At 39.6% G+C, this 14,766-nt stretch overlaps 1 protein-coding gene across 3 annotated transcripts in view; it reads left to right on the forward strand.

Annotated features, from left to right (window-relative positions):
* The first annotated feature begins 1,465 nt into the window (after positions 1-1,465).
* Positions 1,466-14,766, forward strand: part of LOC127655837 (protein capicua homolog) — a 57,259-nt gene continuing 43,958 nt past the window's right edge. For all 3 annotated transcript variants that reach the window (XM_052143836.1, XM_052143837.1, XM_052143838.1), the window contains exons 1-2: positions 1,466-1,659; positions 9,218-13,072. In XM_052143836.1, coding sequence (XP_051999796.1) covers positions 9,334-13,072 — 3,739 coding nt within the window. In that variant the 5' untranslated portion in view covers positions 1,466-1,659; positions 9,218-9,333. The remainder of the gene's footprint in view (positions 1,660-9,217; positions 13,073-14,766) is intronic.

Raw genomic sequence — 14,766 nt, forward strand, 5'->3', positions numbered from 1 at the left:
AGAAGACGTGCTAATGAGGGAGTACAGACACTTCAAGATTGTGCGACCATATTTTGTGAGACCTTGAGTATTGAACATAGTGCTTTAATTTTAAAATAATTAGCTATTTTCTTTTTAGCAGTGAAATCATATAGAACAATGTTAACGCGCATACGTGTATGTTGATGTGTGGCTTCTCCGCTTCAAAAGAAAGGCATTGCAACATGAAACCGACAGAGGTCGCTGCGCGTTGCCTCAAGATTTCAGGTTGGCGCTTCAGAGGATTTGATTCTGCCCACAACTGCGATATGTTACGGCTTCTTTGGCTCTCGGAGGAACTTCGTAACGAACACTCATACGTTTCTATACGTCATTGTGTCTGAAATATAACTTGGCATATTTAATTGAACACGTTCCATTTTTATTTTATTTTTTTACAATATTTGTAAAAAGTTGAAACAAGTCATTTTATTTAAACAAAATTTTAAAATATTTTACATTTGTTTTACAACCTGCCTTGGAACGGTGGTTTATATTGCTGTCATCAGTCACTAGTATGCTGTCCTACTACGCATCAAGCAAGAGGTTAGGGGAGTACGTCAGGCCACGCCCCTAGCATCCAGCTGGTGGCAACATACTTGATGACTTCATCGCTGAGTTTGACCATTGGCTCTTCGGCGCGCCCCTTCTGGCCAATCGCACGGCGCCATGATGACGTCACCCCAAAATGCTACAAGAGTTGTACGGATGGGGCGGGGCATAATGGCACACACGTTAGAGACAGCAGAATAGGGCACAGCGATTGGCTGTCGCGCACGAGGTGAGGGTCTGTTGCTGAGAGAAAAGAGAGGCAGAGTGGAAAAATTTAGAGCGAGAAAGCCAAAAGACGTTTTCCGTATTCACAAGCATAGTAGAGTGAATGTGAAATTATTAGTCAGAGACTTCCACAACGGATATGTCACTGAGATGAACCAATTTAACTTAATAGTAATTTTGCCTTTCTGTTCTGTATCTTCAAAACTTTATCCTAATTTAGGCTACTACATTTATTCTAGATATCGCATATAGTATTGAAATTAAAATGGTCGAATTATTTAGCTTGCAGCTAAGGGGAAGTAAACAAGCTGTGTTGAGTTGTGGTTTATGGTAAACACGCACCTTTATTTAGAGAGCGAGCACTCGTATTGCGTTTTGGCCAGCGTTTCTTGAACACTTTCCTTATGCCCGCCCACACCCTGTTCCTATGGTTCCCAACGCTCTCATTGGATACTGTAACTTTTGGAGTGTGGGCCGGCTTGGCATCTCGCTTCACTACGATTGGCCGAAAGTGCCTGTCAATCAAGTGGAAACCGCCACAGAGAAACGCCTCCAAGTTCGTTCTGTCACATTCATAGGTTACTGTATCTGCCAGTTCGCTCTGATTGGTCCGGCAAGCCAGCTGTTAGTGGTTCATTCACCATTTTGTAACTGTAGTGGAAAAGGGATTCATATAGTTTTTAATCCCTGTCTGAGTTGCTGTTGGGAGGGGGGCAACGATGTTTAACGGAGGACCGATATAAAGTAAAAATACCAGACAGAAGACATGAACGGACGTTACACGCCACTTCAGACGAAACGAAAGACCCCATCTGCAATTTGCACCGTAAATTCATCGGTTACCACCTCCTAAGTAATTTGTTGGTGAGTTGTTATTACACAAACGAATCAACCTCTAATATTTGTGGGAAATTGTATTCCAGAGATGGCCGTTCAACCGACGTGTTTATGCAAAAGAGAAATGGAGCGTGAGCCAGCTCCCCAAATTATCAAGGAAGGACCTAGAGCAAGAAGAAGGGAGCGGGTGTGGATGCAGAGTTAAACTTTGTTACATGTTTTAAACGCAGTGCTCAAACCAGTCTTTTGATAAACTAAAGTTACACCTTTCCTACTTTTTTCACTAAATGGCATGAGCTGCGTAACTTGCACAGAGCAGATTGGCACACATCCTCACAGGACGGATTAGTTCAGATCGAGGAAGGATTGCACTATCTACAGTACAAACCTGTACTCACGTCACGGCGCTAATTTAAAACAAACAAATTAATACTTCACTCCGTACCCGTCGCTTACTACACGCGCTGTCATCAGTTCACATTCTCTTGACCTACTAGAACGGCGCAGAAATGGTGAATAATTTGCAACTTATTGACACGAGCAACCTTTGCGTAGTGTCTTTGCACGTCGTTGTGAGTGTGTTTGAACTCGTTTTAAAGCTTTTCTTGTCTAATTCAGCGTCTCACAACCCCTGCTGTTGCGAGTCCTTGGCATAGTACTACTCCCGTGACATTGCGAAGCACTGCGAGTACTAGTAGGCTACAACCACCGGCGGGTTTCGTGCGCATTCTGACGGTACGATTTATATACTTGTGCATTATTTGCAATGGCTCACCCCATACAGAGTTTAATACTTACAGCAGCTTTTTAAAACAATTCTGTAGTCAATATTTTAAAAGTATAATTTGGCCCTCACGGCCTTCAATAGAGCTTCAGTGCTTTCAGCATCTTCATGTAAATATGCACTGTAATTTCTTGAAATCTGCGGTCTATGTGTATGCATTAAAAGCATCCAGCAATTACATTTTCACCAGGTCATGGGTGCCACTTTACACGGTTTTAAAATTGTTGGTTTGTGCATCTGAGGACCTTTGCTCCTTTGGGTCATGTCAGATAAAGGAGTGAAATGCTTCCATGTCTGATTGATGGTGGTGGTGAAGGATGTTTTTTTTTTTTTTTGGGCAGCATTGCTTCTACATCACTCAGTTCATGTACTGCTTCAGCATCCATATAGCTTGATGTCTTGCACGCACTTGGTAAACACTGCAGCCAGTGAAATATTTTAGGCATGATTTTGTAGTGTGTAAACTCTTCTGGAGGGGATTTTTAGAGTGTGTGAAATGTTTGACAGCTGATTTTTTTATCAGCGTATCATGTGTCCCTGTTGTGCGTCCATCTATCTGAGTTTCTCCCATGTTGCATGTTTTTACTGTTTCATGTGTGTGACTAAAACATCGCCTTGGTGACCCACTTTACATCCAAATAAAGCAGGTAAATAGACTGGGAATTGGTCAGGCTTGGGGAGGAAGGAAGTCATAGCACCCATGCATGCTCCAGAGCTGCACGCCACTGCACTGCTGCAGCCCTGCGCCCTCCTGTATGCCCCAAAATATACATTTGGAGAACAGATCGATCACTTTAAAATTTCATAGGTCCAGCTGCTGACATTTTTTGTCTGCATGTTTTTTTGTTTTGTTTTTCAGTTTTTTTGCATGTTTTTTAGCTTTATAACACTGCATTGGAGCTGTGCACTGTAAGACTTCAATTAAATAGGAGTAGTGTGACAGGCTGGCATACTGGCATCACAACTGCATGTTAGTCTGTATCTCCCTTTTCTGTTACCCACTTGCACATCAGGTTTAATGGCCTGAATATTTACAGCAGATAGATACTTTACTGACCCTTGAGGGCAACATATTGTATATTCTGGTTGTTTTGGTTTAAGTAAAGTCTTCAGCACAAGCAGTTGCTCCAATGCGGTGACAACTGGTGCATGCATGTGTGTGCATGTGATCTTGTGTGTATGTGTCTGGCATTGCTTTGTGACGCACATTTTAGACACATTATAGGCTTAACCAAATGGAAAATTCTGCCATATCACTCTTAATCACAGTGTCTTAAAACCCCAAATTCCATCACGTTTTCATCTGGTTGAGCTGTTCTGGCTCATTTGATTCACCTTACTAATGTATTGGAGCTGTGCAAAGTTTAATTTTATAAAGCAGAACTATTCATTATACTGAAAGAAATGATCTGACCTTTAGGATTAAGACTGTGATTCAATGACAATTGAAACCATCTTGTTTTTCGGTTTTAGTTAGGTGTGTGTGAAAGTGGAGTAGGTTGTAATGAATACTGAGGTTTGAGTTGTTGGTCTGATGCTGTTCACATAGACCAGTATAACACAGAGACATTTCTGATGAAAACAATCTGCTCAGAGTGTGTGCTTGGATTGGAATTTTGTTATATGGCTGATGTTTAATACTGGTATCATGCTAATATCCAAAATGCTGAGACTTCATTTGACCAGCTGTTGTCACAACCATAGAAGTCAGAGCTGTCACCGTCATGGGAAGCGTACCACGCATCCGCTGAATGTGTGTGTGTGTGTGTGTTTAGTTTAGCTTGACTATTGGGACATTTCTGATTTATTTTATCTATATATAAATTCATTCAGACTCATTTATAATATAATTATTTTAACAATGTGTTAACCTGTCACAGTCTACATTTATTTAGGCATAGATTCATATCACTGATTCATTTGGTCTCATATTCGATTATGTTGTAATACCTAGTTTGTTTAGGCTAAAATATATTTAAGAAAATTGGATACCTTTTTTTAGTAACTCTGCTAGTCGTCCCCCCCATATATTACTTTTATAAGGGAACTTTATATTATTGTTCCAGCTCTTGACAGCTGAATGTTCTGCAGTGAATAAATTGCAAATACAGGCTAATTTGTGGAGAAGTTCTGCAATAGTACTAGTTTATTTAATATAGTGATGCAAATTTGAAAAGCAAAATGCAATTATCAAGAGTATTTTCCTGTCAGTTATTGTTAATCATGTTCAAAAGCAGTTAATCATTGGCAAAATAGTGATTTTGTGGATTGTTCATCCAAGATTATAGGTTGTGTGTGTGACATCATCCTTGGGGTTTTCATTTGCCTGAGCTGAAATTTCTAGAAGCAGCAGAGATCTCTGAATTTATGCAAACTTACCAACACATCTTATTACCAATTAAACATTTAAGATTCATGCCAGATTATGTAATCCTTTTATGTTTCAAAATGATTTTATAAATTCCTAAATACAGATATGTGAATAAGCCAACAAGAATTAAACATTTTCATTTACAATTCTAAAATAGATTCAAATTTTTGGCAAACATTTGGATTATGTTGGTTCTATATCAGTTAAGCAACAGCTTTGCTTATTTGATATGTATATAATAGACCAAGTACAAGGAAGGCAAAACATGTTCTGAGTTTATTGTGTAAAGATTATCATAGCTTTATTGCAGGGGATATTCCAGTCATGCATTCACCTTTAAAGAACATATTTATTACCATGAATGTTGTCTACCCCTCATATTATTTTAACAAAAGATTTTTAAGCTTATATTAATTCCAATTATTATTATATCCAGAATGTTATGCTTGGTTGGGTGTCTCTAAACTGAATAGAAATGCTAAAGTAATGTAAACAGATTGCAAAACACAACTGATTTTTATGTAAAATAATTTTAGATTGCCCTTAAAATGTTTTTTTTTTTATTAAGCAGTCTTTTGTGTTAAAATTGCCATATTTTAGTAAAGAGAAGACTGATCATGTAGTAGGCCTATAACAAATAATGTATAACTTAGTTACAGGCTTAGTTACAGTCATTTTAAATTGACTTTTTACTAGTATGTGTCTTTAGTTTGTGGTTTAGTTGTGGGACTCCTTGACTATCATTATTTACACATTAGGCTATTCTTTTGACATCTTTTACATGGTTATAACATATCATAATGCTAAATGACTGATAATAGTGGAGTTTACTATGAATTTTAGCAATTGTTTGATAGTTGGTTTCATGCTGACTCATTGGGTTCTAAGCAATATGAGCATCTAAACAATTAAAATAGTTTTTCATGCTTTAAAAAGTGGTAACCTGTAATTGTCATTTCTATTTGATCTAGCCTAACCTTTTTTACTTAATTTACTTAAAACCTGATGAAACGTTTTTACTGTACACAAATCCTAAAATAACATGCTGTCACACTCTGAAGTTTAACACAACCATTAGAAATTTCAGGGATAGAGGATTGTTAATAATGATATGTAAAGATAAAAATTTAAATGAAGCCTAATAACATTGCTGTCCGTTTAGAATTCTTTGTAATAATGAGGAATTAACCTTTCTTCTTTGCAAATAAACTGTTAAAGGTCAGTAGGATCAGAGGGTGGGGTGTCTTTTGGAATGACTCAAAGAAATCCCCAATTCTCCTTTTAAAGCCATCTCTCACTGGGAAATCCTGTGCATGTTTTGCTTGTGTGGGAGGGTCTGTTTGCACATTTTTGTGAGTTGGTGGGAGTGTGGAATAGTAAAGAGAGTGAGAAATTGTGGATATGACAGTGCGCTTGTATTTAAGAATGAATGAGGACTGGTTGATAAATAAGGACTGGTGTAAAATATGTTTTGAGTATGATTGTGGTTTATTTTTTCTTGATGAACGCTTAGTCTGATGTCGCACTTGTGTTTGTGTATTGCAGCATGACAGGTATGGTTCTAAAGATGTCTGTTTTTTGTGTGTATGTTTGGGTAACATTTCATGTGTGAATGGGAAGGGGAGAAACACATAGACCCCGTTTATCCCATTTATTAAATTTTTTTTCAGGTAATCCGATCACAAGTGGTTAGTGCTAAGTAGCTACTGGTGTAAACAGGGTCTAAAACGTGTTGTGATTGGATAACAAAAACCACATATGGTAAAAAGTCTTGGTGCATGCAGAAAGCTCTAGATGGTGATAGGTGTCACGATTCCCTGTTGTCTGCCCTGTGTTTCTCCCTTGTCATCTGTCCCGGACTACACTTCCCATAATTCCCTGCCCTCATCACTGCCAACAGCACTTCATTGTTATCACCTGTGTGTCATTTTATCATTATCCTTTGTGTATGTAAGCCCTGTTGTTTGTTCATTCGTTGTCAGTTGTTAAATGTAATGTATGTTCTTGAATGTGTTCCTACCCGTGCCCTTCGTGGATGTTTCGCTTGTTTATATTTTGGTTTTCCCATCGTGGATGTTTTATTTGTTCCCTGTGTTGTTGTTTTTTCACCGAGTTTCCCTGTTCATCTTTTGTTTTCCCATTAAAACTGCGTCTAAATCCTCACTCCTCGTCTGCTTCGTTACACTAGGAAGTGTAATCGAACATAAAATCATGATTGCCAAGCAGACCTGGTTTAAAGTATAGTGAAAAAGGAGATATATTTTGGCCTGCTCTCACCCAAATTCAACTGAATAGCTTCAGAAGACATGGATTAAACCACTAGAGTCTTACGGATTTTTTTTTTTTTTGGTCCTTTTTGTAGCTTGGAAGTTTAGTCGCAATTCATGTGCATTGAATGGACAAACATGTTATCTCCATTCAAATATTTTTGTTTGTATTCTGCAGAAGAAAGAATGTCATAAGAGTTTAAGTTGGCATGAGGGTGAGTAAAAGATAAGAGAATTATTATTTTTGGGTGAAATATTCCATTAAAAAACATTCAGTAAGGCACATAGAATGAAAGTAAGTGGATCCAATACAGAAAACACATTCGTTGTCTTGATGACGGAGCGCCGATAAACCTTGTAAGTCTAAATTCTGAAAACTTTCGCATCCCAAAAAGAGTTTACATGACTTTGAGTTTTCATTTTATCTTTGTCTTCTATTTTTGAAAAAGCCATTGTGTTATCCTGTCCTTGATTAAACGTGCAAAGAAGTGATAGAAAATGTGCACCTATACAAACAGCTGCTTAATTTTTTTGATTGCTCAAGAAGCAGAACTGTGGCCAAGAAATACACTTGCTCCGGTCTGGTTATGGACTGCAGTCCATTCTGACAAGTAATTTTGAGCTCACCACTGTGTTTATTGCAGAAGTTCGCACTCAGATCTGTTACATAAATCCTGTTGAACTTGCGCTGGAACTGATGTCACGTCTGTGAGTGATTTTGATTTATCTGTTTTAATGCAATCTCATGCAATAGTGATTTCGATCTCACCACTATGTTAAGTGAAAAAGCCCCTCTTATATCTCTCCCACTAGTGCTGTTGAACTTGCGCTGTTATATCCATGATTGATTTAGAATTTTCTGCTGTGATGTGATATGCATAAGACCTTGTCCTAACCAGACGTGACACGACAAGATTCCAGCGGCAAGCAATCTGTCTGTCATCACAAGCCGTGACACCGCAGTATTCATAAACTAAATTGATGATAGATGGCAATAAAATTAGAAATCAGAACATGCGGAACAGTCTGTTCATTGAACGCAAATCTCTCATGAATCTTGACATACTCTTTCTATGGCATGCCCCTTAGGGTATAAGTACACAATCACAAAAATACACAGGGCGAAGTTACTTTATGAATCGCATCCACATTCAGTATGTTACCATTGTTTACTGTATGTTCACATGTACCGTGTTGTTATTTCACTGATCTCCTTGTGACAGGGAAGTGAAGAAAGTCAGAGGGAACCAGCCGGTATGTCTCCTTCATTCTGAATTGTGTGTGTGTGTGTGTGTGTGTGTGTGTGTGTGTGTGTGTGTGTGTGTGTGTGTGTGTGTGTGTGTGTGTGTGTGTGTGAGACAGAGGTCTGACTGAAGAGAGTGAGACCACAAGCAGAACATTTGGTAGGTGTGTGACACCCTTGGCCAAAATCAAGTTGTTCTGAACTGACTTGTGAGATGCTGGCTTTAATATACTGTTATGAGATGGATTTTAGACCCTTTTGTTGAATGCCCTGTTGCTCGTTGTGGTTGGTTAGGACAATAATTTTGATTAACAAGGAAAAGATACCTTTTATTGCGTGTTGTGGCATCACGTCACGTCTGGTTAAGACAAGGTGTAAGGCAACTCACTGATTTGAGGGAAGCGTTCCTTCTCATGAATAATGTGGAGAAATGCACATAATCTAATGATGTACACACATACTATCTAACTAATCATGTTTTGCATAGAGTATATCTCAGATTTTGTGGCATTACTTCAACTTATTAAACCGGAAGAACAAAATGGCAAAAAAAAAAAAAAAAAAAAAGCACAAGAGGATAAATTAACCACTTCCCACTTTGTATTAAATATAATGAGTACTATCACTGTTTTCAGTCAAAATAGAATAATGAACTTGTCACTGTAGATTGTACCTTTGGCACCACTTTGATTTTAATTTAAAATTCACAGTAAGGCAGCAATTAAACATATTTTTATTTTAGTGGGTTGAATTTTTTACACTGTAGCATGCTTAAGGTTTGCTTTCTAAAAAGTAGCCATTTTTATATTTAATTACATTAAATCAATCTGAAATTACCGCATTCTGATAGCAGCTGGAAATGTGTCTATATCTCAATATACGGTATTGTCTCTCACTGATTCATTTCCTTTTTGTTATAGGTTGTTGTGAAGGGAAGCAGAACCAAAACAATCTCAAAAGTGCACATTAAATGATAGACAAGAAAGAAGACAAAAAGGGGAAAAGGAAAATTTTAAAGTTGCAAAAATAAAAGAAGATGAGGCCACCAAAGAAACAAAGAGGACGCTCTCCTTTATCCACAAGAGCAAAAGGAGCAAGAAAACGAGGGGGCAAGCTTGATGGAAATTCACGAACAACACCCCCTGTACCTTCACCCCAGAAACACACTTTATCCAAAGCAGACAGCTCTCAGGACAAGCAAATCAAGAACAGCAACATCCCAAACAGGGAGGGGTTAAGAGAGCATATAAGAGAAAGGACAGTGGAAACATCAAAATCTGAGGTGAACATAGTGAATAAGACAAAAAGCCCCAGGAATATTAACACAACCAATTTAACAGATAATACAGACTTGATCAAGAGCAATGCACATGAAAATTCACATAGTAATAGCACAGACATTTGTATCACAAACAGACAAAACATCACTTGCACAAACAGTAAAGGTAGCAACCAAAATGCAAACAGCACTGCTGGCAATACACAAAACATTATTACTACAGCCAACAGTTTAAATAAAAACAACTCTTTCAGTGGAAACCACACTTCCACCACACCCTCCAGTCGAAAGACTGCCACTTTTAAAGCCAGGGTGCCAAAGAAGAAATATATGTATGAACATCAAGCTTCCAGTACCTCTCCATTCAGTTCAACCCCTGTAGCCCCACTCACTCTTTATAGTAACCATCTAAGTTCTCCACACAACTCCATTTCTCAGAACACCACTCCTGTGCTCAGAAATTATTTTGTTAAAGCAGATATTTCTGATCTGGATATTGATGTGAATAGTAGTAAAGAAATGGGCAAAATAGCAAGCACACAATCTCCAAAAGAAGATGGAACTTTATGTAATATGTTGAAAAGCGAGGAACCCCATGAAAGAGAAGAGGTGGTGAAAACAGTGGAAGCAGATGGATATGGGGAGAAAGCCCCAAATTCTGTGCGCTCATCATCCACAGACACAGCCAGTGAACACTCAGTGGATCTGGAGGTGCTTGAGCCTTCTGGAGTGCAGTTAAATTCGGGAAACCATGTAAGGGTGTCAAGAAAACTGCTGCCCAACAATTCAACCCTGCCTGCCCTCCTGTCCAATAATCACACACAAATTGAGCAGGGAGGCTCTGCAGAAATAGCAGACGCACTTGCTAAAGGACTGAAAAACCAAAGGGTGCTAGCACGTAGACAACCAAGAACTAATGTAATTGAAGGCAAGAAGCTAATCAGGGAATGTGTATTTATTTTGGGTGTGGTGCGTGGGTCTAGTAGAGAGCAGCTAAATGTAGAGTTGCAGATTAACGGGGAGAGGACGCTGCTCTCATATCCATTTAATATGTTAGTAAGTCACCCACACCAACCCATTGACCTAATTTTAGACACCCCACCCCCTGGCAATGAACTTGTGGAGGTTGGTACACGTGTTTGTGTGCCTTATGGAGAAGATAAAGGTAAAGAGTGGTACAGAGAAGGTATGGTGGCTCAGGTGGACTCCCATTCAGCTGTTGCATGCCCCTACATGGTGCTTTTGCAGGAGGAGCTGGAGCAAGAGAAGGAGAGGGACAACAATGAGGAGGCACAAGAGACATCAAATACTCAGACAGTATGGGTTGCCCACCAAAACTTGCGCCTCCTTGTTCCACCATGGGATGGGGTTATGAGAGAGAAAAAACAAGAGGAGAGAGAGCACAGGGAGGAGATGGAAGTGGATAGAGAACTATGTCAGTTAAGTGAGGGAATGGATTTGGAAGCTACAAATTCTTCCAGGGAGAACTGTAGATTTCCATCTCTTCACTCTAGAAGCACACATCCATCATCTTCCAATTCACCAGCAGTTGTGATGGTAGCAAACAATATGTTAAGTTTAGCAGCTATGAGAGAGGTAGACGGAACTGTGAATAGGGAAATAGTTAGAAAAAGAGAGCATGAGCGAAAGCAATTGCAGACCTCAGAGGTAGACATGGAGGTTTTGCGGCTCAACATGGCACCACTCAGAGATGTCGGAGCAACCTTAGTCTCAGGGGGACTAAAAGCAGGTGGGCCTAATCAGCACAGACAAATTCTTTCCAAACCTCCTGAGTATCCAAGTCCCATTACAGCGCTGCGAGGCATCTCTGGGACATCTTTAGGAAGTCCCCAGCCAACCCCTTCACCTGGAATTTTAGGGTCTAATGGAGGGATCTCTCTCCCTATGCCACCCTCTGTGCCTCCTTCACCTAGCTCTAGAGGTTCTCTAACGCCTCTGGAAAAAACGCCTACACCTTCACAGGCCTCCACCCCAATTCCAGGGAGTTCTGCCTCTTCTTCTGCTTCTTCCTCACGAACAAGAACACCTTTGTCAACTGCTCAACAGAAATACAAGAAAGGCGATGTGGTTTGTACACCTAATGGAATCCGAAAGAAGTTCAATGGAAAGCAGTGGCGGCGCTTGTGCTCACGGGAAGGCTGTATGAAAGAGTCCCAGCGTCGTGGCTACTGTTCTCGCCACCTCTCCATGCGTACCAAAGAAATGGAGGGAGCACTGGGAGAAAGAGGGAGTGGAGGAGGTGGAGGGAGCAGCTCAGGAACCGTGACCCCTTCAGATCTACGGGGTCATGCTAGTAGTGAATTTGATTGGGATGAGACTTCTCGGGACAGTAGTGAGACAAGCAGCCGAGGTACTGACTCTCGACCACGACTTAGCTTGCCATCACTGCTTCATCAAGATTTCTCTCGCTTTGACGTTGAAGAATGCGAGGCTGCAAATATGCTGGTATCCCTGGGCAGCTCAAGGTCTGTAACACCCTCATTCTCACCAATCTCGAATCAGTCTCCATTCTCACCTACACCTTCTCCATCTCCTTCACCACTTTTTGGCTTTCGACCTGCCAACTTTAGCCCTATTACTGCCTCTCCAGTCCTTCCTCCTCGCCGCCACAGACATCCTAGTGGTACCAACAATGGTGCCCCAAAACATGCAACAGGAGGCACAGACAGGGAGAAGGACAGACACTTGTCTGGTATTGTGCCATCCTTCCACACCAGTTTAACCTTTACTGTACCTATGAGCCCAGGCAAGCGCAGGATGGATGCCCTACCTCCCCCAACTCCACTTTCACAGGAATATGCCAAACCTGATCAGGATCAAAGCAGTCGTGACCCTTCTCTCGTAACATCCGTCTGCATTATTTCTCCTCAGTCCACCATGGCCACACACACCCATAGACTGCCTTCATCCACTGCCTCTTCCCCATCCGCTTCTCCCCTTTGCTTTGAGTCAAGTTCACAGTGTGCAGTCTACCAGCAGCCTTTGAGAGACTCTCCAGTAATAGTGAGAAATCCTGAGGTTCCTCTAATAAAATTTACAGAACTACCACTGGCTAGAATTGCAGAGGTGGACAGGACCAGTTCCACAGAAAACAGTCAAACTTGTGTGCAGTCAGAGACAGGACTACAGGTTCCAGTGCCAATTAACGCTGCTTCCACCAATGGATCTGTCTTACTGCAGAACCCCACTTCAACTCTTGTTTTAGTGTCTACTACCTCTTCCATTCCAAACCCTGCAGGTCTACCCATGCAATCCAATGCTACCTTGGCTTGCATATCAGTGCCTAGCCCTGCCTCAGGGCCTGGTCTTATCGGAGCAGGTTGTGGAGGGGGACAGGATAAGAGTGGTCCGGTAACACTGCAGCAACCTGTCCCTTGTCATCCTGCTCCCACTGCCCTGTTACCGCTCATACTTCCCACAGAGACCCTGCATCCTGTCCCATGCAAAGACATCATCATGGGACGACCTGGAACTGGTAAGAAAAAATTTAAATAAATTATTTATTTATTTATATATATATATATATATATATATATATATATATATATATATATATATATATATACATACACACACACACACACACACACACACACACACTTATTTAATGCAAACACCAATGTTCAAATACAATATAATTTGGAGACAAATAGAGACATTTCAGAGAGAGCAAGGATACATTTATATTTTCTAAATTTTTGTCCACTCACCACAAAATCTCAACACAGATAACATGTTATTTAGAAAATGGGTTTTGAAGACTGTAAGACAAATATCAGACTTGGATTGTTAAATGTATATTAATGAGACTTTGTTAAAGGATGAGCAATAGTGAGTACAAATCATCAACAAGACTAATACATTTTGAGGTATGGGCCATAGATTTTTGTCACATGTTTGTTGAATTCTGGCTTAAAGTCTGTAACTTGGTCTCATCTGACCACAAAACTGTTTCCTTGTGAGGTGTTTTTTTCCGAGATGTGGTTAAAATATTTGTTCTGTGTAACCCTTACATGCAGGCCATTGCTATGCAGAGATCTTGATATGGTCGACCAGTTCACAGCTTCTGAATTCTGTAGCTTGTTTAGAAGTGATTGTTGACCTCCCTGTGGCTTCTCTCACAAGTCTCCTTTTTAGGTACAGCCTAGGCAGTGTCTGGATAGTTTGATTTAACTTTCTGTGAATTACTGTGGGTTATATTTCTGAGAGTTCAACCCACAGTACCCACAGGGACATCCAGTCACTTGTACACTGTTTTTACCCTTTCTCTAACTTTTAAATGCTCTTTAGTATTTCTTTTCACTGCTGCCCTTCAGATTCACACATTTCATAGTGATCTCTATGGGGGTTTAACCAGAAAAATATAGTAGTTATTTTAATAATTTACAGATAGACCAAGACACTGTAAAGAATAAGCCTTTCTTTTGTCATACATTATACATTTGCACATATACAGTGAAATTTTTTTTCGCATATCCCAGCTAAGCTGGGTCAGAGCAAGGTTAAAGATGGTAACCTACAACTGTCATTTTAAGGAGCCCTTAAAATTAGTTTGATGTAACTTTATGTATTTAGCTTGAGTCAGTGATGTTAAATTATATTTTTGACTTGAATAAAACCAATTACTTTAGATGTTACCTTATTTTAGTGTAGGTCCTCACTAGGAAAAACATTTCTGCATCACAAAGACCAAATGTTCCTTTTTTCTATTTTAGTTAAGAATATATTTTATTACTATGAAATATTTTTCTATTCTATCAATATAGCTATTTTTGGTTTAAGTGCTTGAGAATAAAAATATCATGTAGAACTAAATATTTCCAAAATGAGATTTTTGGTTAAGGGTCTGAAAACTATTGTAAGAGGCTGTATTTCTTTACTAATATTGCAAATGATAGAATCTTATAATTCAGCTCAGAACTATGGCATCCATTTTTCTTTCTGGAATAAATGCTTTGGCATTAAAACCAGCTAAAGCCATTCTGTTTGTTCTTGGGTTTTGCAAAGTGGTTGTTATTATCAGCTGCTATAATTTTCAGGTCAGTTATACTTGCTGGTTGTTGTGCTTGCGGTGCTGTTTTTAGTACGTTCAAAACATGTTCATAGCATGTTAAATTTGAGGAAAGTGAGTTACAGTGACAGAATAGTGAATTGAAGGTTTTATGAATT

This window comes from Xyrauchen texanus, chromosome 15 (assembly GCF_025860055.1).
Source record: "Xyrauchen texanus isolate HMW12.3.18 chromosome 15, RBS_HiC_50CHRs, whole genome shotgun sequence".
Classification (NCBI taxonomy): domain Eukaryota; kingdom Metazoa; phylum Chordata; class Actinopteri; order Cypriniformes; family Catostomidae; genus Xyrauchen; species Xyrauchen texanus.